Source organism: Alternaria conjuncta (genome assembly GCF_024043145.1).
Source record: "Alternaria conjuncta strain BMP 0040 chromosome Unknown scaffold_10, whole genome shotgun sequence".
NCBI lineage: Eukaryota > Fungi > Ascomycota > Dothideomycetes > Pleosporales > Pleosporaceae > Alternaria > Alternaria conjuncta.
Window position 1 is genome coordinate 153,422 of NW_026250099.1, and position 24,875 is coordinate 178,296.

At 53.7% G+C, this 24,875-nt stretch overlaps 8 protein-coding genes across 8 annotated transcripts; 4 read left to right on the plus strand and 4 right to left on the minus strand.

The window, feature by feature from the left end:
* Positions 1–260: 260 nt before the first annotated feature.
* J4E85_007113 (uncharacterized protein) lies at positions 261–1,644 on the minus strand (the record flags this gene model as incomplete). Its single annotated transcript, XM_051471347.1, has 2 exons — positions 261–629; positions 685–1,644. The coding sequence occupies 2 exons, from the start codon at positions 1,642–1,644 to the stop codon at positions 261–263; spliced, it is 1,329 nt and encodes a 442-aa protein (XP_051324421.1).
* A 588-nt stretch (positions 1,645–2,232) lies between these two features.
* J4E85_007114 (uncharacterized protein) lies at positions 2,233–3,522 on the plus strand (the record flags this gene model as incomplete). Its single annotated transcript, XM_051471348.1, has 1 exon — positions 2,233–3,522. One exon carries the CDS (start codon positions 2,233–2,235, stop codon positions 3,520–3,522), a length of 1,290 nt encoding a protein of 429 aa, XP_051324422.1.
* A 381-nt stretch (positions 3,523–3,903) lies between these two features.
* On the plus strand, positions 3,904–7,946 carry J4E85_007115 (uncharacterized protein; the record flags this gene model as incomplete). The annotated part of the gene is made up of 3 exons (XM_051471349.1): positions 3,904–4,852; positions 4,905–5,141; positions 5,197–7,946. The coding sequence occupies 3 exons, from the start codon at positions 3,904–3,906 to the stop codon at positions 7,944–7,946; spliced, it is 3,936 nt and encodes a 1,311-aa protein (XP_051324423.1).
* A 47-nt stretch (positions 7,947–7,993) lies between these two features.
* J4E85_007116 (uncharacterized protein) lies at positions 7,994–8,753 on the minus strand (the record flags this gene model as incomplete). Its single annotated transcript, XM_051471350.1, has 2 exons — positions 7,994–8,552; positions 8,605–8,753. 2 exons carry the CDS (start codon positions 8,751–8,753, stop codon positions 7,994–7,996), a joined length of 708 nt encoding a protein of 235 aa, XP_051324424.1.
* Positions 8,754–10,189: 1,436 nt separating this feature from the next.
* Positions 10,190–16,155, plus strand: NPS6 (NRPS; the record flags this gene model as incomplete). Its single annotated transcript, XM_051471351.1, has 2 exons — positions 10,190–10,684; positions 10,732–16,155. The coding sequence occupies 2 exons, from the start codon at positions 10,190–10,192 to the stop codon at positions 16,153–16,155; spliced, it is 5,919 nt and encodes a 1,972-aa protein (XP_051324425.1).
* Positions 16,156–17,630: 1,475 nt separating this feature from the next.
* Positions 17,631–19,007, plus strand: J4E85_007118 (uncharacterized protein; the record flags this gene model as incomplete). The annotated part of the gene is made up of 1 exon (XM_051471352.1): positions 17,631–19,007. The coding sequence occupies one exon, from the start codon at positions 17,631–17,633 to the stop codon at positions 19,005–19,007; it is 1,377 nt and encodes a 458-aa protein (XP_051324426.1).
* Positions 19,008–19,456: 449 nt separating this feature from the next.
* On the minus strand, positions 19,457–20,601 carry J4E85_007119 (uncharacterized protein; the record flags this gene model as incomplete). Its single annotated transcript, XM_051471353.1, has 2 exons — positions 19,457–19,909; positions 19,969–20,601. The coding sequence occupies 2 exons, from the start codon at positions 20,599–20,601 to the stop codon at positions 19,457–19,459; spliced, it is 1,086 nt and encodes a 361-aa protein (XP_051324427.1).
* A 2,378-nt stretch (positions 20,602–22,979) lies between these two features.
* Positions 22,980–24,620, minus strand: J4E85_007120 (uncharacterized protein; the record flags this gene model as incomplete). The annotated part of the gene is made up of 1 exon (XM_051471354.1): positions 22,980–24,620. One exon carries the CDS (start codon positions 24,618–24,620, stop codon positions 22,980–22,982), a length of 1,641 nt encoding a protein of 546 aa, XP_051324428.1.
* Positions 24,621–24,875: the final 255 nt, after the last annotated feature.

Below are 24,875 nucleotides of genomic sequence, written 5' to 3' on the forward strand. Positions count from 1 at the left end.
CGGATGAATGTATATTCGTACAACGGGTGTAAGTTTGGCTTGTGAAAAGCGATGCGGAAGCTGTCTAATGCACATCACAATGTTGCCGGCCGTCTCCAGGCGAAACCCGGGTTGCGGTATTTGGGGACGGAAGCTAGTTCCGACGTTGATCGGAAAGGGAAATGGCTCACGCTTTGAGTTGGAAGATGGACATGTGATATTTACATTAATGGAAGTCGGAATAGCTACATGGTATCGAGAAAGGAACGCATAATGCCAAATCACAGTTTCGCTTTCGCGCCTGCATCCAGGCTTGGGCGAACCTTCTTCTCGCCGTCCCAAGTGAATGGGCTCAACGTGAAGAACTTCTCACGGTTGACCATCATCAGCGCACTGCGCTTGTGAGGAAGGTCCATAAGCTTCTCAACGTGGAAGCCGTGGGCGAAGTCATATGCTAGCACAGTGCTACTTGTTGCTGCGGGCTCACCGACCAGGTTCCAGGTGCGCGGCTCATCGAGGAACATGTAGTGCATTAGGCCAGACCACCACGCAGACACGCGATATGGCCCTCGGAACCGCACGTCGCCGACGAGTGAGTGCCTGCCACGGTCGTAAGGCGAAGACTGGTAGTGAGCACCCATGTGATCCTCCTGTGACATGTGTTAGTCCATAGGTTGTACGAGATCGGAGATGATGTTAACTTACCATCGCCCAATAAACTTCAAAGTACGCAAATAGTATGTCGTCGAAAGCCGCGAACATGGTGAGTACGTGGGGGTCCTCATGCAGCTTTCGGAGGTATTCGCGGTGTTGATCCAGGGTACCGGTTTCGTTCCATCCCGCAGCGACACGTGGGTCGTTTTGCCACTTGTTAAATAGGCGGAGATGCTCGTCATTGGTGTAGTCGAGAGCCACCATCGTGAAGTGCTCCTTCAGATGTGGAACCCATCGGCTATAGATGATCGAGCCTGGCTCGGGCTTTGGCTCACGAACTGGATGCTGCGTGTGCCGGGGGAGAGCGGGGAACTGTGTTGATGGCGCATTTTGGAATGGGAATGGAGGATATCGCCTATCGATCGGCTTGCCTGAGGCATCGAGATGCGGTGCCCAGACTGGACGAGCACCGAATGGAGAAGCCGCGCCCTGCCAGAATGTTCCTCGGAAGAGGAGATGGCCATCATGAGGCGCCGATGCGTTGGAAGCCTTTGGATGCGAATGAAAGAGACCAGTGGCGTATAGCTCTTGGGCTAGTGCTCGAAAGTCCTTCCCTGACAATAGCACGCGGAAGTTCTCAACTAGGGGATGCAGCGAGACCAACGCGTAGGCGATGAGCCAGAGCTGCGGGACAGATGGACGATCTTGGGTCCACGTAACTGTCACATATGGAGATCTTCGAGTGCGCGCCCAAGAACTGTTATCTCCCATCGGCGGTACAGCATCTTGGCTCAAAGCCCCAACGTCGCTGAACGTGACAGTCTCGTTATGTAGAGTTGCGGGTGGAGCGAATTCTTTACCGGCATCGCTCTGTGACGAGAGCTGAACTTGATAGCTAGCCGGCTGGCCTTTAGGTGCCACGTTCGCGACAGTATATGCCGTAAGGTATGGGTGAGGAAGCTTGAGAACGAGCGGCTCCTGCGCGGTATCCGGCTTAGCTTGCTGCGCCATGGTGAGAAACAACAATTGAGGATGATGAAGAAGAAACTGAAAATACAGCTGAGCAGGCGACGGCAATGGACGAGAAACTATAACCCTGATGCTTGAGGTCTCTCAAGATGCTCAGGAATACGATGCGTGAATGTTTAACCGAGGTCGTTCCCAATATCCGGTATAGCTTAGGCCACTGCATTACGCAGGCTTAGGTGGATTTGTTACCCATTCTCCGGCAAGGAAAACAGGTCACAGGGTTGTAGTCAAGAGGTGGCGTGAGGAAAGCTCCGATTTGGTGGCTGATCCACCCCATGTGGGCCGCAGTCTAGCTTCCACAAACCCATGCAGGTCGGCGTCAGTGGACGAAAATGCATCGCGCATTCTGTACCGGCGACGCTAACCATTGGTGACATCGTTGTTTCGAGCGTGGGCATCGATATACCTGATGATGGCCAGTGCGCAGGGTCTGCAAATTGTGCCTGAGCTGTGCAATCGTGTTATGTCGCTGTAGTACTATATCTCTTAGCGCTGAAACACCTTCTTGCCGTACAAATCAAGAAAGCGACAATCGATACTTGCTGCAAATCGACCAAACAATCTTCCAAAATGACTTCAACCGAGAGAAGAGCAAGCGACGCAGCGACTGCCGCACCCATGGCGGATTCATCGCCATACTACGACCTTGTCTGTGTCGGCTTTGGCGCAGCTCAACTCGCCACAGCCATTGCCAATCGCGAATCTAAGACGCCATCCAAAATGCTTTTCGTCGAGCAGAAGAAATCCTTCTCGTGGGGATCGACATCCAACATCTCGAGAACGCGAATGGAGAGCCCCTTCATGTACGACCTGGCGACCCTGCGCAACCCAAGGACTGCTTTCAGCTATGTCAACTATCTGCTCGCTCGTAAACGTCTCATCGAGTTCTCAAACTCGGATCGTCTCAACCCTTTGCGAGAAGAATTCGAAGACTACATGAGGTGGTCCGCCGAGCACTTCAAAGACGAAGTTCGCTATGGCAGCGAGGTCGTTGGTGTAGCGCCCGAGGTTGAGGCAGATGCTGTGCAAAGCTGGAAGGTGGCCGTCAAGGACAGCGCAGGCAAGACATACGTGGTGCGAGCGAGGAGTCTTGTCGCACCCTCCCCATCAAGAGCGAGCAGTCCGGCTGCGCAGCCATTGCCGACTGTTGACTTCCTATCCGGGCAGCGAATTATCTCCATGGACGAGTACCCCAGCAGGCGTAACGAACTGCGAGGCGCCAATGAGCCACGACTCAACGTGTCTCTTGTTGGCTCAGGCGAAAAGACTGCCGAGGTGCTGGACGATCTTCTGACGTGCTCGCGTCTGGGAAACATTACCGTCGTGACGGAGGACGAATCGCTGGCCCCTTTGACGGTCCTCGACGACACGAAGCCGTCGCAACCCCAACTTTGCTCCATCTGGGCCAAACCGACTAGCGCGCAGCCAGCCTCCGTCACGGAAGCATCAGAGCTCATCCAGACGATTTACATGCGCGCGTACGAGAAGCTAGTCCAGTCCAAGGGCGAGTTCAGACTGCGCGTCATCATTGGGAAGGACGCTGCTGCCGCGTGCTCACAGTCCGACTTCATCATCAGGGATACTGCAGCAAGTCCGCTGTCGAACACGGCATTGTTCCAGGGCATTGATTCGCTCATCCTGGGCTGCCGGCCAAAGGGAGAGAGCCTGGAGGAAGTGCAGTTCAAGCGTGGCGCCGTCGCGGAGGGCTGCCGGCTGTGGCTGGTGTCCTCAAAGTCAGAGGGCGGACGTGCATTGGCCAAGGACATTGCCTTGATGGCTGGCGAGATCGTGCGCAAGGCAGCGACAGGGTCATCTGAAGTACGGGATGGCGCCGGACTACAGGTCCAGGCTAGGATATAGAGCGGGATGATGGTGCGCAGCTGTGGGTTCTGGGTTCCAAGGTTCAGGCGCTAGATGGTGCAGAATTTTATCTAATCTGATGCAACTTGAGCACAGACCCAATGCAAGTGACTCGGTGACACGTCCTGAAGCCTCCACACACGAACCACACCGGCCCACACTACTTTCCACCACGCATCCTTCTTCACGTGACGCTATGCCTCTTCACGCTGTGCTAGCAGTTGATCCTGCTGCTGCACCATGTCGATCTTGGCCATCGCCTCCTGGCGCGGCCATAGCGCCCGGGGGGTGAACCTCATGCAGGCGTCTTCGCGCAGCTTCACCACTGCATACGGCGCGAGATACTCCCTCTTGAGCTCCTAACCACGTCTCGCAGGCTCAATGCCGTTCAGCAAGCCCTCTGGGGCCTCTATCAGGCGTTTCTTTGGTTTCCTACACCTCCTCTTCTACGCAGACCCGACATGGCTCGACAAGATACTGGTCTTCGTTGGCGCAATAGCTGCCATTGCAGCAGGCGTGCCATTCCCACTCATCGGAATCGTCTTCGGTCAATTGGTCGATGAGATCAATGTTGCGACATGCAACAACCGCGAAGGTAGCTCTAACGGATCTGAGGAAGCCAACATCACGCCCAAGATCCTGCTGCTCGTCTACATTGCTTGTGGCACTTTCACTTGCATCTACACGCACCTTGTATGCTGGAACATGGCATCACAGCGCCTAGCTCAACGCATCCGAGACCGTTACCTCCGAAACCTGCTGCGACAGGACATGGCCTTCTTTGACAACCTACAGGCCGGGGAAGTGTCTTCTCGACTCAACGGCGACATCCAGTCAATCGAAAGTGGTACTGGCGAAAAGGTCGGCGTTGCATTGACTTGCCTCTCCTTTTGTGTCACGGCCTACATCGTTGGCTTCATCAAGAATGCCGAGATCGCTGGCATGCTCGTCTCTTTGATCCCTGCATTCTTGCTCATGGCTGTGGTTGGTGGTCACTTCTTTGGCAAGTATGCTGCCAAGGTCGGCGATTGCTTTGGGTCCGCTAGCGCCATCGCGTCTGAAGCTCTCAGTCATGTAGGCCTCGTGCATGCGCTGGGTGCAAATGCCAGGCTCGAGGCAAAGTTCGAGGGCCATTTGAGCGATGCTCGTGAGGCAGGTGTCAAGAAGGCCACGACCGCTGCGGTCCAGGCTGGTCTGCTCTACTTCATCGCCTTCTCGGCTAGCGCCTTAGGTTACTGGCAGGGTAGTCGCAGGATCGCAGACTCTCTCGAGGGCAAAGGCAGTGCGACTATCGGAGAGATCTACACCGTCACGTTCATTCTGCTCGATGGTCAGTATCTCACCAATCATTTGAGTCTACCGATGCTAACCTCCAATACTAGGTGCCATCGTTCTCAGTCAGATCGCGCCGATGTTGCCATTGTTTGGCGGGGCGATATCAGCTTTCGAGCGCTTGCGCAAGGATATCGAGACTCAGCCCACCATCGACAACACCTCATCATCCGCGGAGAAGCCTACTCATGTCGATGGGACTGTTGAGTTCCGCAACGTCGCGTTCACGTATAGTTCGAGGCCTGACCATCCCGTGCTGAACGGTATTTCCTTGACATGCGAAGCTGGTACGTCACTTACATGGAACAAAATGGAAGTAAATATGCTGACCATCTAACTCAGGCAAACTGACTGCTATCGTGGGTCTTTCCGGAAGCGGCAAGTCCACAGTTGCTAGTCTTATCAGCCGATTCTATGACCCCGAATCTGGCGATGTACTCCTGGACGGCCGCAATGTCAAAGACATCAACATCAAGTCTCTCCGAGGTTTCATCAGTCTCGTCCAGCAAGAACCTTCACTTCTTGATCGCTCCATCTTGGAGAACATTGCTCTCGGTCTCGTCAACAGCCCGCCTCATGCCCATCTCGAGAAAACCCTGCTGAGCGGAATCCTCGCTCAGGTTGCGGAAGACGTCAGGGGCGGCCAGGATCTTGCTCAAGTCGCCGAGAAGGCTGGCCCTGAAGTTGTAGAGATCGTTCAGCTTGTGAAAGACGCTGCGGACCTCGCCGATGTTGCTATCTTTATCGATCGCCTGGAGTTCGGGTTCGCGACCTCGGTTGGCTCGAGCGGCAGTCTCGTCAGTGGTGGACAGAAGCAGCGTATTGCTCTCGCCCGAGCTTTGGTCCGCGACCCTCGTATTTTGATTCTCGACGAAGCCACCGCTGCTCTAGATTCAGCTAGTGAGCAGCGCATCCAAGCTGCAATTGAACGGGCTTCCCGCGGCCGGACAGTGATCTCGATTGCTCATCGACTGTCCACTATCAGAGCTGCAGCGAAGATCATCGTCATGAAGAAGGGTGACATCATCGAACAAGGAACCCACGATCAACTCATGGACTTGGAAGGGTCATACTCAGACATGGTTCACCTCCAATCCGTCAAATCTGAAGACGGTGCGACCAGCTCAAGAACCAGTCTAGACTCCCGTGATGCCGATTCTATCACCAATGAGAAGTTGGCTCTGAGTGCGCAGGAGCCTGATGCTGTACCGGCGGATGACATCAAGGCTGCGGAAGCTGTCGAGCACACCAAGGGTGTCGTCATTGCGGGCTCTATCAGAAAGACGATGCTTCCCCTGACGCGACCGTACCTGCTCCTCGTGATACTGGCTTTCTTGGCAGCACTGGTAGTAGGTGGCCAGTACTGCGGATCGGGTCTCCTGTTCGGAAACATCATGGGCACCATGTCTCCATGCAACACGCCCGAGTACGTTCGCTCTAGAGGTGAACTCCTCTCTGGAATGTGGTTCATGCTTGCCTGTGTCGCCTTCCTGGCCAATTTCACCAGTTGGGCGTCGTTTGGTCTCTTGTCGGAACGATTGATCTACAAGGTCCGCAACCTATCTCTACACACGTTACTCCAACAGCCGCTACAATGGCACGAGTCTGAATCAAGAAGCCCGACTGTGCTCCTCGAATTCATCACCAAGGATGGCCAATCGTTAGCGGGCTTCAGCGGTTCCATCATTGGCACACTCTTCTCCGTCGTTGTCAACTTCATAGCCGCCATCATTCTCTCTCACATCCTCGCATGGAGAATTGCAATCGTCTGCCTCGTTGTCGTACCACTTCTCTTGGGCGCCGGCTTCATGCAGTTGCGCGCTATTGGTAAATTCGCCGCAAAGCACGCTGGAGCTTTCAGCTCTTCTATCGGTGTTACCATCGAAGCTGTCTCTAACATCAAGACTGTGCACGCACTTTCTATCGAAGAGGAGATCATATCAACTTACAGGCGATCGCTCAAGGCTCCACGCAAGGAGATGGTGAAGCAGAGCTTCAAGACCAACGTCTGGTTGGCCGTCGCCAACTCTTGTGGTACATTCATTTACGCTTTCGCCTACTGGTGGGGCACTAAGAACATCATCGAAGGCAGGTACACCCAAACTGAGTTCTTCGTCATTCTCATCGCCATGCTTGTCTCCGCACAGCTGTGGGGTCAGCTGTTCACGCTTGCACCTGAGATCTCCAAGGCCAAGAGTGCCATGTCGCGCATTTGCGGACTAATCGAATTGGGTAAGGATACACCTGATGCGGATCGCCGCAGTGACCCCAGTCTCTCAGAAAAGAACCAAGACGATATAGAGGCACTGGCTGAATCGCCAATACCAGCTACCACACAAGGTGGTGCTAGGGTTGTCTTCCGAGACGTTGGTTTTTCGTATCCAGCACGTCCTGGTGTGCCGGTCTTGACATCTCTTTCCTTGACCATCCAGCCCGGTCAATTCTGCGCTTTGGTCGGACCATCTGGTGCAGGTAAAAGCACCGTTCTGGCCCTTCTTGAACGATTCTACTCTCCCTCTTCCGGTAGCATCTCCATCAACGGGCTCGACATCTCTCGGCATCATGGCGCGTCATTCCGCGATGACATCGCCTATGTACCACAAGAGAACATTCTCTTCCAAGGAAGCATCAAGTTCAACATTGGATTAGGAACGAGACCTGGTCACACACCATCCGACGAAGAGATTCAAGAAGCCTGCAAGTTGGCGAATATACACGACACTATCATCGACTTGCCTCAAGGCTACGACACCGAGTGTGGCTCCAAGGGCAACCAGCTATCTGGCGGTCAGCGTCAACGTTTGTCCATCGCTCGAGCTCTTGTGCGTAAGCCCAAGTTGCTGCTGTTGGACGAGAGTACGAGCGCATTGGATGCGGAGAGTGAGAAGGCCTTGGAGCAGGGTCTCGAAAGGGCCGTCAAGGGCCATGGTGTGACTGTCATCGCGATTGCGCATCGACTGAGGACTATTGCTAGGGCCGATGTGATCTTCTTGGTCGAAGCAGGTAAAGTAGTGGACCAAGGACGTCACGAAGAACTGGTGCAACGCAGTGAGAGTTACCGCGTCAACGCTCTCCACCAGATGCTTGGATAGATCTGTTCATAATATATATCGTTATATCCCTTCTCACCACATCAGCTTCACGCCAGCTCCACAGACTTTGGTAGTCTCTTTTCTCCGCCTTCCGGCAACCAGACGAACAATGGGAGCTCTTGGTCCTCCCTCGCGCCGTTGGTCTTCTCTGGAGTAATGTCTTCTGACTTGTGCACCAACTTCTCTTTCAGTCTTCTGCTTCCCATCTTCTCGTAAAGCTTGATGCCCTGCTTGGAGCTCTCTATGTACATGGGCAACCCAGTCTGCCGGCAAATGTCCATCTCATACTTGAACAGCAACTCGCCAATGCCCCGCCGTTGGTAGTCCGGGTGCACGGCCATGACGTGGCAGTAGACGTATCTCTCATTGAGCCACAGTTTCTCTCTCGCGTCCCAAAGCGGCTTCACAAGTGCCTCGGCTCGTTTGCGGTCCTTGCCCTCCAGCCATCCAATCTCGCCTCTCTTCCAATCACTAGGCGTGATGTATACGTCGAAAAGCGCCATACCAACGATCTTGTTAGTCTCGGTGTCGACGCACTTCAGGGTGTATTGCGTTGCGCTTGTCTTCCAGTACTCCGAGACATGGCCGGTGTGAGCCTGTCTTCTCCTAGTCAATCCACACGTCCGACAGTACACGCGATTCAATGACCGGCACTTACCGAAACTCGGAAGTTGAGTCTGTCAAATCTTTCTCGGTAGCCGAAGGAAACAGCGCGCGCGTGATCGGGCTGTCCTTGAAGGCCGCAAAGTGCACGTCGTACACCGCGCTAATGTCTGGCACCAGAGCGGGGAGGACTACGAAGCCCATATTGAACGATTCGTCGACTTAGTGTAGTGTCGTTTGGATGATCGAGCAGCGGGGAAGGATCTAGACCGTCTGCCAGTCAAGATGTAAACTTAGAAACGGAAGGTTTTGGTAATGTTTGACAGCTGCAGCGAACTGTTCGACCCAAAGACATGAACTTGGTAGCATTATCGCCCATTAACCACGCGGATTCAACGATCCACTCTCGATGCCCAGCCTTGCGTTTCAGAGATCGTCAGTCACGCATACAACATACTTTGATACCAAGCAGTTGGAGGACGGGCACCATAGCTGTGCCAATTCCTCGGCTGTCCGCTGAAGCACTACTACTTGCTTCGCAACGCTAAATTACAGGGCGCAAAACTAGAATGCGAGACCCACATTACGACACGAAAAACCCTCACGCCACCGACGACAACCAGACCTTCTCCATTGAGGCGTACCGGCCGTTCTGCCTGTGCCTCCCCCTCGCATGTGCCGATTAAAGTTATCTGATCCGTCCTTAGCGAAACCTCCCGGCCACGGCGAGGGATGTGCCGTCGTACAACCGGATGACGCCTAGAGCGCCAAATCCGAGAAATACCATGGCCATGCGCATATCCACCTCTTGCCGCGATCAGCGCGGACAAGAGAATTTGCCGTGTCGTTCACGCGTGGGATGACCGTATCCCGTATGTACGACGGGCATACTGCAGGCCGGCCCTTCTCATTGAACCAGCAACATCCCTAACGAATGATGCACGACACTTAAAGCCGGTGGACGCTGTCGATCGATGCAAGCAACGGGCATTGCTGCTGTAATTGGACGCGAGTAGTTCTCCGAACATCGGCCGTTATCAGATGAACAAAGATCTGCAGCGCCAAAGACGTAACCCTGCATGACTCCTACTCCATCGGGCAATTCCGCGCTTGCATCGATACCACATCATCAAATTTATCAGATGAAGCCTCATGACGCCGCCTTTCACGCTAGAATTATCTGATCCGCTAAGTGTGGGGATGGGTGTGCAGGGGCGGACGAGGCTTTTCTTTACGGCTAAATCGTGGTACTGCGCCTGATCCCACATTGGTGACATCGCCTCCGTGTTTACGTTAGGCGATGCGCAATACAGCCTGCATCGAGAAAGACACAATGGCGCGATATAGTGGACCCTGTTTCTGCGTCGTAAGAGAAAACTATGACGCCGACGGCTGTCCGACCGAGGATGATGGGTCACTTGAAGCGGTCTGGTGTGCTCGTGCCGGAGATTCATCCTGGCGCGATGTGTGGAGAGGTTAGTTTGTGAGAGAGACGGAAGATCGTGGGTGAACTTGGTGGACTCGCGGCTTTGCACTGCTTGGCCATTGCTACAGAAGTATCCGGGGTCTTCATCGGACTCGGAAACATACACATCTTCCTCAGCTCCACATCTTCTCCAAAAATATATACCGACCTCGCCATGAAGAGACCACATAGCAGTTTGAGCGGCGACAAGATGCATCTTCGCAACGGCGAGCATGTATCAAACTTCAGTGGTGCTCCAGAGGAGCATGTTGCGAAGAAGGTGCACAGCAATGGCGCCTCGAAGACGCACAAGCAGGCCGCAACCCAGAATGGCGACCATGACGTTCTGCATGCGAACGGCCACAGCTCGAAAGCCAACGAGATTCGGGCACTAATACCCAGCGACCTCACCTCAGATGGCGTTGTGGATACTGTTCTGGCTGCATGGTCGGTACTCATACACCGATACCAGAGAGATGTCTTCCATCAATTCACTTGGGGCGCGGTCGATGGCCGTGATCGGTCTTCGCAAACCATCAACACAACCGACATCAACTTCACCAGCCACCAAACAGCCGGGAGTTTGAAGTCAAAGATCAGCAATGTGCGATCAAAGGACTATGATGCGCGCAATGCTACTCTTTTCCTCAACGATGGATCATTACATGAGGTATTAACCAGCCCAAGCATTTCCCTAACACAACTGACATGACCCAGTGGACTTTTGAAGTATCATTCAGAAGGGATGGGGGCTCTCTCCATGCCACTTCAAGATGGCAGACGACGACCATGTCTCGCCACCAAGCCGTTTCGCAACTTCATTTCTTTGCTTCGATTCTTGATACCCTATTCAGCAACCCTGATCACACCCTCTCTTCCTTCATGCCTGTTACCGAAGAAGAACTCGATGAGCTCTGGAGTTGGAACTATCCTTTACAGCCAGAGTTGAGGTTCTGCATGCATGAGAAGGTTTCCGAGCAGGCTGCGCTCAATCCGGAGAAGATCGCCATCGAGGCCTGGGACGGCACCTTGACATATCGTCAAGTCGAAGATTATTCTACCGATTTGGCGCAGACTCTGCAGCTGCTGGACGACTCGCCGCGTCAGATCATTCCGGTACTTTTCGAGAAGTCGCGATGGACTTCGGTTGCAGTGTTGGCTGTCATGAAGGCCGGCGCATGCTTCGCGCTACTTGACCCAGCACAACCAGAAGGCCGCCTACGAGCAGTAGTGCAGCAAGTCAGTGCAAAGCTCTTCATCTCATCGAAAGCTCAGTCTACACTAGCTGCGCGTGTTGCCCCATCGGCGACTATCATCCCCATCTCCGCGTCCAAGTTCGACAAGGTGTACTCTCCTGCTGCTGCGCAGCAACCCAAGACCACTCTCGCACCAGTGTCACCTGACCAGCCGTTGTACATCCAATTTACCAGTGGAAGTACCGGTCTTCCGAAGGGATGCATCATTACGCACAGTCAGTACACGTCTGGTGCGATACCGCGCGCTGACGCTGTGGGCTATCGATCGCATTCTCGCGTGCTGGATTTTGCGAGTTATGCCTTCGACGTGTGCATTGACTCGATGCTCTGCACTCTCGCCCACGGTGCTACGCTCTGCACACCTTCCGATGAACGTCGGATGAACGACATGAGCGGTGCCATGCGAGACATGCGCGTGACATTCGCCGGCATGACTCCTTCGGTCGCTCGTACGCTGGATGTCGACATTCTTGACCACTTGGATTCCATCGCGTTAGGTGGCGAAGGAGTATCAACTAGCGATGCGATGTCGTGGGGTCAAAGGACCAGGGTCGTCAACGCCTATGGACCATCAGAAGCCACTGTTGGTGCGACCATCAACGACAACGTGGCCGCTAAGCCATACATCACTATGGGTAAGCGCAAGGGATGTGCCATTTGGCTTACCGAGCCTGAAGACCACAACAAGCTCGTGCCTGTGGGCGCGGTCGGCGAACTGCTCATCGAAGGCCCCATCGTCGGCGACGGGTATCTCAACAACCCGTCAAAAACGAAGGAAGTGTTCATCGAAGACCCAGAGTTCCTACTCGAAGGTAGCAAGAGCTATCCAGGCCGACATGGGCGCATCTACAAGACTGGTGATCTAGTACGTTTCGACCCTGACGGTAACGGTGAGCCCATCTTCGTCGGACGACAAGATCAGCAAGTCAAGCTTCGAGGCCAGCGCATTGAGCTAGCTGAGATTGAGTTCAACATGCAGAAGCATCTCCCTGCAGACACTCAACTCGCTGTTGAAGTCATCAAGCCCAGTGGAGGTGGTGAACAGACGCTCGTCGCTTTCCTTGTCGAGCAGAAGAAGAACGGCATGCGACATCTCGACGGAAACGTGTTCGGAAGCTTCACCACCAAGTTCCAGTCAGCTCTCAAAGCCATGACCAAGCAACTCGCCATCGATCTTCCCGGCTACATGGTGCCAAGCGCCTACATCCCGCTCTGGAAGATGCCACTACTAGTGTCGTGCAAGACAGACCGGAAGCGACTTCGCGAAATCGGGACTTCAGTTACACGCCAAGATCTCAGGCGCTTCAACTCAGTGATCTCGGAGAAGCAAGAGCCTACTACTGAGACGGAGCTCAAGCTTCGTTCATTGTGGGCGAAGCTTCTGGGAGGAGAAGCGGACTTCAGTGCCAATGATAACTTCTTCAGTATGGGCGGAGACTCGCTCCGAGCGATGAGGCTGGTTCCTCTTGCGAGAGAAGCTGGATTGTTGCTACACGTTCCGGACATCATGCTGAATCCTACGCTGTCGGCCATGGCAGCCAAGGCAACACCGTTGTCGGAAGAAGCAACGAACGACGTACCTGCTTTCTCGTTGGTCGGCAAAGATTGGGACGCGAAGTCGGCACAAGGCGAAACTGCCAAGTTGTGTGGTGTTGAAGTTGACGAAGTCGAGGACGTTCTTCCTTGCACGCCACTTCAAGAAGGTCTGATGGCTCTCTCGGCCAAGTTCCAGGATGCGTATGTCGCTCAGCGAGTTGCGACATTGCCATCAGCGACTGCTGAGCGTTTGAAGAAAGCCTTCGATGTCGCAGTTCAGGGCTCACCCATTTTGCGCACAAGAATCGTTAACGTCTCCGGTCGCGGCCTGTTCCAGGTCGTCCTCAAGGACGGTAAGCTACTGCGCGACCATGGCTCTGATCCAGCAGAGTATCTTCGACGCGATCGCGAGGAGGCTATGGATCTAGGAACTGCACTATTCCGCTACGGTCTGGCTCAAGAAGCTGGTAGCGACAAGACTCACTTCGTCATCACGATGCATCACGCTGTTTACGATGGATGGTCGATGCCTCTCGTGTTTGATCGCATCAACCGCGCTTTCAACGGCCTTACGACCGAAAGACCTGTATCTTTCAAGCACTTCATCAAGCACCTCACCAGCCTTGACCCAGCTGTAGCTCGAGACTACTGGAAAGAGCGATTGAACGGCGTCAACCCGCATCAATTCCCTCCTTTACCGCAGAAAGGATATGTCACCCAAGCCGACTCGTTGCTCGAACACTACGTTACCGTTCCAACATCAGCGCACAACAAGCTCACTCTGGCAACTATCATCCGCGGAGCTTGGGCATTGACCTCATCATTGTACATGGGCCATCCCGATGTCGTGTTCGGTGAGACGTTGACAGGTCGTTCCGCGCCTGTACACGCGATTGTGGAGATCGAAGGACCCATGATCACAACCGTGCCCATTCGCGTCCGATTGAATCTCGACCGACCAATAGCTGAGTACCTACAAGCCGTCCACGCGCAGACCGTGCAGCAAATCCCGCATGAGCACTTGGGCTTACAGAACATCCGCCGACTAAGCAAGGATGCTCGTGTAGCATGTGATCTGCGCACAGGTCTTGTTTTGCATCCCAGAGAGGACGATGACGGTGCTCCTGTCGATATGGAGACTGCCCCTGCCAACACGTTCCTTCCCGCCGATGATGCGGAAGCTGCACGTGAAGCACTCAAGTTCAACACATACGCACTCATGCTCGTGTGCACATTAGACGAAAATGGTTTCTTGGTCATGGCCAGCTTCGATTCGAAGTGCATCAGCAAGGAGGCTATGGAGAGGGTACTTGTCGTGTTCAATCGCATCATTACGGCGTTCTTGGGTAATCCCGAAAGTAAGCTGGGCGATGTCGCTGTTCTCGACCCCGCAGAAGCACGAGATGCGGAGGCGATGAGGCCGCGAGATGTCATGAGCGACAGTGGTGTAGGCACCTCGCCAATCGACAGCCCGACTCAAGATGCCAAGTCAAAGGCGTCGTCGCCGAACGAGCAGAAGCTGTGCAGTATTCTCAGTCGCATCCTCGGTATGCCAGAGACGGAGATCAAGCCCAGCGACAGCTTCTTTGAACTGGGTGGTGATTCTATCGGTGCAATGCGTCTGGTGTCCGATGCGCGCGCACAAGGCTTGAACCTGACGGTGGCTCAAGTCTTCCAGAGTCAGTCTTTATCCGACTTGGCCGCTTCGACCGGCAACGAGAAGGAGGAGAAGTTGTTGGATATCCTCAGCCGCATTCTTGGTATGCCCAAGAGCGAGATCAATGGCAGCGACAGCTTCTTTGAACTGGGTGGTGACTCCATCGGTGCAATGCGCCTCGTATCTGACGCGCGCGCTCAAGGCCTCAACATCACCGTCGCGCAAGTCTTCCAAAGCCAATCTCTTTCCGAGCTTGCTTCGTCCGCTGAGGAAGCAAATGCATCACAGACTGACGTCAACATCGATGCACCTTTCGCCGCCCTCGGCAAAGAAGCATCGCTATATAGTGCTGACCGCATCGGTGCTTACCTCCAGGACCAGACTTGGCAAATCGCGGACATATATCCTGCAAGACCGCTCCAGCAACTCGCTGTCGAGGGTACCGTCGACCTGCCACGCTACTCACTGCGTTACGAACTGATCAAGTTCGTCACACCAGTCGATCGTCAGAAGCTCGAGCAAGCTTGCCAAGAGCTCGTGGCACGCAACGAAGTCCTGTGTACTGTCTTCGTCAAAGACGAGAGCAAGGTACTTGGCGTAGTGCTGTCATCTCTGCGGGTTCCCTACACCGAGATCGCAGTGCCAGACAACGAAGACATCAACACAGTCGCCCAAGCCTTCACGAAACAAGACATCCAAGCACCCAAGCCGCATGGCTCGTCATTTGTATCCTTCACCCTCTTCACAAGCGCAAAGACCGGCGCATCGACGCTCGTCTTCCGCATCTCCCACGCCCAATACGACGAGATCTGTCTTCCAATCCTGTACGAGCAGCTCTCCGCGCTATACGCAGGCACACAGGTACCAGAGACGATACCATTCAGCAAGCACGTAAACCATGTGGTTCTAGATAATATGCCAAAAGCCATTCCTTACTGGCAGAACCTCCTCTCCGGCTCCCAGATGTCTGTCATGAAGCCTGACATTCCGCTCACACACCGCGGCCCTGCGGATGTATACATGGAGTTTGATATCTCTGCCCGCCCGGCAAACATTACTATCGGGTCGCTGCCAACCGCTGCATGGGCGCTCGTTCTGTCACAGCGTCTTGGTCTCAAAGACGTAGTCTTTGGTGAGGTCGTCTCGGGAAGAAACATCGGCGCAGCGAACGCTGATCGCATCTTCGGACCGACATGGCAGTACATTCCCTTCCGCGTACCGTTCAAGTCCAATTGGACGTACCTCGACCTTTTGAACTTCGTGCAGCACCAGCACATTACCTCCGCGACCTACGAATCCATGGGCTTCACGGAGATTGTGGAGAACTGCACGGATTGGGATGCCAAGAAAGTCAACTGGTTCGATACAGTCGTTCATCAAGCACCTGCTTGGGTCGAAGAACTGCCGTTCGGCAATGGCGTTGACGCGAAGTTTGAGACGTTGTATCCGCAAGGCGAGCCGTTGAGGGAGTGGAAGTGCCAGGCCTTTGTCAAGGATGGAGGAAAGAAGTTGGGTATTGAGATTGTTACTTTTGAGGAGTGGAAGGACGTTGCGAGGGGGGTGTTGAAGGAGGTTGGTGAGGCGCTGGAGTGTTTGATGAAGGGTAAGGCGGGAGAGAAGATCTTCGATGGTGGGGATGCGGGTGGTGAGGAGGGCAAGCAGAGCTTGGAGGATTTCGAGGGCGTGATGTAAGTCGCATCTCGGTGTTTGGGTAGGCGTTAGTGTGATTGTAACCTTTTCCCATTTGGCTCCTTGAAACTTTGGTATCTTCCGCTGGGTTGTGATTGTGTACGTGACTTGGCTCGGAATCGCTCGTTCTTCCCTTGGTTTGCGTACCACGCCTCATCAGTTTCGCAATACCGTTGAGCATCATCCGCCGAGTACAATCACCCTGCTCTTGCTTTTACCCAGAGTCAATTCAGATGTATTTCGTAGCTCAAACTTCTTTGACTAGGCACAATGCGGGTATGAGTTCCTAGTGATGCGATGGTATTCGTCCGTGTAGTGTTACGCACGTGCTTGTCATCGAGTCCAAGTGTGACGCAATTCATTTCGAACAGCGTCTCTGTGTTACAAATCTCGCTATCAAATTAGTATAGGCGGACTCGGGGTACTGTGATAGTTATCGTGCGGTTTCGTTGCCCTCTCCACGACGCGTTCCGCCCAATATTCTCCTACTTATACCAAAGACATGTCATCCGAACTCTGCGTCGCAACATCCTCCAGTTCTTCTTCATCGATATACGCTGTTGTCTTCCATCGATCAATATACAGTCCACCACCATGAATCTTCTTCTGGCAATCGTCTCTCTTGCCGTCTTCGCGGCAGCGGCTCCCCCACAAGGGCTGAGTAAAAGACAAGGTGCTCTTACCGGTCCTATCCCCGCTCAAGGCCAAGTCGAATGCGACGGCGAACCCGGTCGCACATATTGTTTCGACGAAGTCGTTTGGGGAAAAGGTACATCATCCCTCTCGATACCTCGCCCAATCCACCTTTTCGCAATTCCCTCTTCGTTCCTCAATAAACCCGGTGAATAGCAAGGCTGATCTCCTACAGGCCAAGACTACCAGACGCTCCTTCACAGTTACTGCCAAGGGGAATACGCCCACGACGCTCTGAGCTGCCACGGATGCATGCGCCAGCCGTTCCCAACTGACCTCTGCGACGCTGGACCAGGGGCTTGGAACTCGGCGTTTTATTGTACCGAAGATGGCTACAAGTTTTCGCATCGATGCCAAGATTGGTGCAAGGATGGATTGTGTGAGTGATAGATGATAGCGTGGCGTATTGGGGTGGTTGAGTGCGCGAAAGGGCGGTGGTTGGGAAGAGAAAACAAGGGGCTCTATCCTTGCCCAAATGGGTTAGCTCGGTTGGTGGTGGACAAAGGCCGGATCTGCGCTCTCTTATAGATCGATCCGGTACGCCGAAAGTTTTGTGATGTTATGGAAAATTGCATGTCAGTGTCAGCCTGAATCTCCTTCGCTCCTAAACTTGAAAGTCGCTTTCGGAAAGGAACGCGTCCGGGTTGGTGCACGTGCTTTCGTGGTTAGCGTGATTGCCCAGCTTTCCATCATGCCCCGCGTCTGCCTTGCGACCTTGATCACACATCAAACCTCCACATGTCACAGAACGCTATCGCATCGCTCTAGTGCGTGCATCCATCACGATGGATGCAGAAATACCACATCTTCCCGCGGAGATACATCGCCTTATTGCAGCATACGTCCATCGTGAGGATTTACCACACTATCGGCTCGCAAGCAAAGAGTTGTGCGTGATAGGCACCGAAGAACTCTTCAACACGATTGTCTTCCACTACAGTACTGCGAGCATTGATCGCTTGCAGAAGCTCAGTGCAAATGATCGACTTCGAAGATGTGTCAAGACCATCTTCTGGGACGACAATTTATGGCATATTTATCGCCTCGAGGGCATGCACGAATGGAAATGGTACTGGGACTTCACAGCAGGTCTTTTCCTGCCCCGACATCGCCGTAGCGACTCACAAGAGCTAGAAAAGCCGTTATATGCTCAGCTTGCGGAGGACCGACGAGAGTGGGAGGCGTATGGTGACAAAGTAAAGGACGAGAGAATCGCAAGACAAACCATGAGCCAGTTTGAGGCGCTTGGAAACTTTCAGAACTTGCGGTCAATACACATGGTCAATGGCCAGCTCTCGCAGGCCCACCGAGGTGTGAGAAAAGTGGCGCATGCACTACCCCGCGCTTTGCCCGTACCTCCCGTGTTACGCAGAGGAGAAGGTATCAACGCTTTCTATGCGCTACCAGGGGTTGAGGCTTTCCGGACTTTACAGCAATATTGCAAACCCTCGCTGAGAAAACTCAAGTTAGACAGAGTACAACTTCAGGCTTTCACCTCATGGGAGCCGGGTGAACTACATTGCTTAACAAGTCTGGACATCACGATATTTGGATTCTCCGGTGACTGGCGCTTCCAGAGTACTAAATGGACGTTGGAACTACTAATGGAAAACCTGGAGATGTTCATTGCGTGTCTACCAGAGCTCGAAAGTCTCAAAATTGGCCTGGAGAACGGGCAAGTGGAGACCACCGCACCACTTGCGAGCATCCGCCACATTTTTGCTGCTGAGACTACATGGCCCAAATTACGGAAATTATCGTTATCTGGTTTTTCTGCTACGCCGGAGACATTGGTCTCACTTCTGAGCAGACACAGCTCCACGTTGAAGGATCTCAGGCTACGCGACATATCCTGGAAGGCAGGCCCAAACGACGCAGCAGAAGAAAAGCCCAAGGTGCCATTGAGGTCTATTCAGCACTGTGCATGGCCGCGGGTACTGCAAGAGATAGCGGAATGCTTGTCGCTGAAACGTGCGACTGTGTCGGGAACGCTTGGTGAAAACGGCGATGTGCTTGGATGGCGACTGGACAAGAAGGACGGTGAGCTCGCCGCTGATGTTGAGAATTATCTCGTCAGTGGAGGGCAGTGCCCGCTAACGGCTCACAACGCTCACTTTGCGATCGACAATTGCGAACTGCCCCCTATCTCAAACGCATCATAGTAGCGATACATCAAGTACGGAAAAGCTTATCCTAATGAGCTTTGATAGCAGGCTCCCCCTGAACATCTACACGCCATTGTTTGTCAGGGTCGCGCATAGAACATCGCGTATATTCTTAGGGTGCTTTACAGTAAGATGCTCAAGACAACTAGCTTTTGGCGATAATCTTCACGTGAGATACAGTCAGAACCTGCAAAGATGAGGATATAAGATCGGTGTCTCACATGCCGTCAGTACTGTTACAATATCGCCTGTTTCAGCCACTTTCATTACATGAAGGGGCCATGCGACCCAATCGTACCAGTCGCACATAGTCTCACAATCGACAGGACGATGTCATGGATACACATGTCATTCTAATAAAATATTTACAGAAGCGCTAAGAACACGAAAAGGCGTAAACGGGCACTGCCACCCAAGCAACGCTATACACAAAAGCCAAACAAGTTCTAGTAGTTGTACTTGTAGCACAGCGTCGTTCCAGTGGTGTCGAGGACATCCCTGACCTTGACATCAGGACGGATACCGTAGACGTTGATGTTGGTGTCGAGGGTAAGGGCCCGACCAGATGCGTCGTTTCCGTTGATGGTGTTGACACGAGCACCGTTGGCGTTCTGCCAGATGCGGAAGTTGCGGTCGACGAAAGCGTGGTGGAGCCAGAAGATGGGGTCGGCGGGCGAACCGTACGTGTCTTGCATGACAGCGCCGATACCGTTGTGGCCCCAGGCGTGGGGGCCTCCCTCTGCGCATTGGGCCATGCCGGCGAAGTCGCCGTAGGCGTTGCATTGGTTCACGTAGTCGGAGTTGCAGTATTGGGTCTTGGCGGCATCGCCGTTGCGGGCAAGGCAATGGGGCGTGTTGCCTGAACCGGGGCCAATGTTAATGGCAAGGTTGGCGAATGCCTGCGAAATGTTAGCTGCTGAGCTATAGGAGGCGTGTCGGACAATGGGTTTGTACTTACGCCATTGGTTACACAGTTTCCGCCCAGGGCAATGCCTCCGAACCACTTGGCTGAGAAGATGGATGATGCCGAGAAGCGACCGGCGTACTTGGTCTCGTCGAACCAGGGCATGGTTTGGCTGAAGCCACATTCTGAGCGTAGAATGTCCTCGAAGACCCAGGTGTAGTATCGGTGCCAGAGCAAGAATTTGGAGTTTCCGTGCACGTTGGGTGTCAGGGTCTGGTGGAGGGCGACGAGGTCCTCATACCGGCTCTTGGCTGCGGGGAACTGGCCTGAGGGAGCGCGGCCCATCAAGCACTTGATGGCATCCACGAATTGTTGCTTGCTGCTGTCGGGGTAGGAGTCCCACTCAACGCGGACGCGGGGGTTGGCGCATGTTGCAGCGGCAGCGAGTGTAGAGACACGGAAGTTTTGGTTTTGCGCAGCAGGCTCCTCTGGCTGTGTGGCATTGTGCTCCTCGAATATCCGCTTGGCATCCGCGAGAGGGACGGGCTGAACGAACTTTGGTGTCTCGGCGAAGATGTTGAGGGGTAGGGCCTTGATGAGCTTGGTCAGGGGAAGTTCCTGAGGAGATGGAAGCGCAGAAACGCTGGCTACAACAGCCAAGGTGGCGGACAAGATTGAGGTACGCATGATTAAGGTATAAGTATTAAAAAGGTACTAAGATCCCGATTGACAGTAGCAGGAAAGCGAAGGACAACAACCTAAAAGCGAATGCGGTTGCTTGGTGTGATTGTTGAGCGAGCTGTACAAAAAGATCCCGACATGCAGGACGGCCAGTCATCCTTATACCTGGGACCTGCATCTTCCGCCTTACCGCCCGACTATCCACAGCGCGCGCGCCTCGTACTGCAGATCATTCGCAGTGCGCTTGACGAGCCGTCTCACCAGCGACACCTGATGATCGGTCATGGAAATACGAAGCACGCATGTACCGTGGGCGTGAATTCGGCCTAGCCCTGCAACGTAGTATTGGAAAGTAAGTAAGCGTGCGCGAGCTACAGCAGAGGGAACAAATGATAAGTGGGAGGCTATACTGCTTTTGGGCCGTGGCTCATCAAACGCTGGCCGGGCGCCCAGGTCAGGCCAACCTCGGGCTTGACAGTCTACACACGAGGATAATGCTGCTTGCCGTGGCTCATGGGCCTGAGCCGACCCCGAGTTGCGCGGAAATTGTCAGCGCGCTGACGTGAACGAACTACTGTGGAGCTTGTCGCTTTTCCTGGGCCTGCCCACGCTGCGTTCACGCGGCGGACCTGCCGGCTGCCGGAATGCAGGGCCGCCTTGATTGGATGGCGCATCGTGTTTTTCTCTTCGCTTCCAGATGCCGTGCAGCCAAATATAGCTCTCAGGAACGCCCTCGGTATCTAGCAATGTCTAGTAATGCTCCGGTCAACATGGCGTCCGCCAGCGTGCCATAGCTACTGTCATGCAGACTGTCACATCGCGCGCGGGCGAATTGTCAATTGAATACGGCAGCGTCATCTTGCCAGAAGGAATTGCTAGTATCGCCCTTCGCCCGTTCAGCTGAGATTAGAATGCCACAATCCATTGTGTGACGGTTGATATCAGCCGTTGCCGTTGCAAACAAAGTGGCTGTGATTTGAAAGGGGGATCTGCGGCCAGCATGCACTTCCTGTCGCTAAACACCCAACCCCCAGCGCCTCACATAAAGGCGCTCCACACACAAGCGGGAATAACCTCGCACAAAGCATCCCGAACAATCCACTATCGCCTTATCACGCAAACTCCCCATCGCAATCTCCTCGCGCACAGGCTTATCCGCCGTCTATTTCGAGTGGCAAGCTCCACTTCGCATCGCACACGCCTCCATGCCTCGTCGTACGAGGTCCAATTCCACAGTACGAAGCAGCATGGTGATGATGTTGGAAAGTGCGTGAGGGCGAAGGAGGAATACGGTCTACCCCGCCAGCTACTCAGCGCTAGCCAGCGCCGACACGAGAAAAACAATAACACTACTGCTCGAGGGCTGAAGAAGGCTGAGCTTAGTACCTGCGAGGCGTGCGAAAAAAAACCATTCCGTGTAAGATTCTTTTTAGCAATCGAAACGGCGAGCCCGGCGTACCGCGATGCTTCTTCACCGCCATACAACTCACCAGTTGCAAACCCAAGCAATGCCGCAACGGGCATGTGCCACATGAGCAAAGAAGAAAAACGTTCAATCTATGTGTAGAACGCATGTTCGCGCTACTATAGGGCGTGTCTCAGCCTCATGGGACTGTTGTTCGGTTACACATAACCCACTAGAGCATACCGCTACCAGCGTCTCTACCAGAGGCAGCGTCCCCCAACGAGGAAAGTCACACGGCTGGGTTGGAGAACACCGGTACTGGTACCGCTCGCGATGCGTGCACGTGGCAAATCGAGCATATGATGCTTTTGTGCTCTCATCAGCAAATGTAACCCGCGCTACGCCTCGCGGGCATTCGTAGTCGACCCAGATGGTGTTTTGGAAACCGAGTACTTTCTTACAACTCCGACAGAACAATATTGCCGCCGCGCGGAGATCAGCGGTTTCTGCGATCTAGGTCTGAGAAGCCGAGAACTGTATATGCTTCTTCGTATAGGGCTTCTTTTTTTCCGCTGCCACGCTTCGATCAGCGGTTTTGGTTGGCGCAGTGATGCTGGGTTTGGGAAGCCGAGTATATACTGCGGCGCATGCTTCTCGATATTCTTCCACATGGGCCTGTTCCTGCCACGCTGAACTCCGCAGTTTCGGTATGCGATGCATTGTCTCGATATGGAGTCGTCATCATCTATGAGGTGCGCATTGAGCCTGTAGTGGTCGATTCCATTACGTCTTACAGTCGTAAGACTCGTCGTATTCACCTAGAATGTCAAGTTACACGACAGGCGATACATTGTTCAATTTGTTCAGACGTTGGTTTTGAAGTGCGTCAATAGAAGACATGGTTTACCCGGAGGCCGAGATTGATGACATGAACCTTGCTGCCGATACTTTCGGTGACATGTCGGTTCCCTCCCTTCCGCTATGTCGACATCTGCCGCAACCCGCCGTAAGACCTAACAAGTGCATCAGCACTACGGCATTGAGAAGCGCATCTCACTCCGCCCTGGTCATGTCTTAACCAAACTACACGTCGTGTGACCCTGACCGAAAAGTCCTCCATAATCCACATCCCGGCATTGTATATCTTCGCCGCTTCATGCGGATGTACGATCGAGAAATCGAACCGCCTCAGTAGCTCGACAAACACTTTGTTGAATTCCATCAACGCGACGTTCTGGCCCAAGCACTTGTACTTCCCGTAGTGGAAAACTAGCTCCACGGTACTGGCCATGTGCGCAAGACGTGCAGGATCTTCCGAAGCGTCTAGCCAACGTTCTGGCCTGAAGAGCTCAGCATCTGGACCGAAGATATCTGTAGAGTGCTGGATGCTGAGATAGGAAGACCCAATCTGCGTGCCTGCAGGAATGAATTTGCCGGCAAGGATATCACCGCCTGCAGGAACGCTTTTGAAGTTCGACCCACTCGCTGGAGGCAGAATGCGCAAGCCCTCTTTGATAGTAGCCTGAAGGTACGGCAGTTGTCGCGCCTCAGCATCCGTGATAGGGGAAGAAATCGTCCCAGCAGCAATGCCGTTATCGATCTCCGCTTGCAGTCTTGTATAAGAAGACGCATTGGCCAGCGTATGCAGCATCACAGCGCGAATTGTAGACGCCGAAGTATCGCTACCCGCGATAATCTGCAAGAGCGCTTCGCTCGATGCTTCTTCCGGCGTGAGACCATGGCGAATAAAAGATCCTAGCATGTCGGACTTTGGCTTGGAATCCTCGGATGCGAATCTTTCCGCAACCGCTTTCCTTGCCACGTTGATGAAGGCACCGAAGCCGAGCTTGTCGCTCTCTTTAGGAAGCACGCCTCTCAACAGGCGCGAATGTAACAGATTCGCCAGCCAAGGCACGTACGAAAGCGCCATCATGACGGGAACGTATGTCGTGGTGATCTTGATGTAATCGTGGAGATCGACGTCTTGCTTTAGATAACCCATCGGTTTCCCGAATGCCAATGCGCTGATGACGTCTAGGGTGAAGTACTGCGTTTTGAGCGCTAAATCCATAGGTCGGTATTCAGTCGCGGTCGAGATATACTTCGTCTCAATTAAATCGATAAACGCAGCAACCTGTTCATCAACGGTGCCTTCCATAGACTCATTTTCCTTTCCAGAATACCCAGGAGCCATCTTGTTCCTTAACTTCAAATGCGCCGCCTCGTCGCGCATCGAAAAGAGATTGTCGCGTCCAGGCTCCAGTTTCATCGCATCGTACCATGGCCCTCGTGTGTATTCAGACCGCACTGCTGTGGTCTTGCGCACGATGTCTGGATCACTGGTGACCAGATCGGTTGGGCTGACGCGTACCAACGGGCCATATTTGTCGGTTAGTTCTTTCGTCGCGAAAGGCAGTTGCCCTCTGAGCGATTTCGATATGATCCAGTAGGTGGAGATTGATGCCCAAAAGGGTCCGGGGATGTGCGATAGCCGGTACCATTGCAGTGCGACGCGGGTGAGATATGTTAGCAGTAGTGCGGTTGGTACGCCAATCGCGATGAGGCTGTTGTAAGTGTTCAGAGCGGGGCTGGCCCCGCCATCGTCAACGCTACCCGCCATTCTACGACGGAATACACTGAAGGGAGGTGAATACTGTGCGATGCGCATCTCGTCTCGCGACGCATCATATATGTCTTGCCCATTGCATTGCTGGGCGTAAGCATGTTTTGTCGTGCATTATCGCACGACAGGCATCTCTCGCTGCTTGAGTCCCTTCTCGCACTAGCCTGCAGACGGGCACATCGCACAAGATTTACACCCAACCGCTCAGCGCGGAGATGCCAGCCAAAATCTTTCGTTGCTATTCAGTATTTC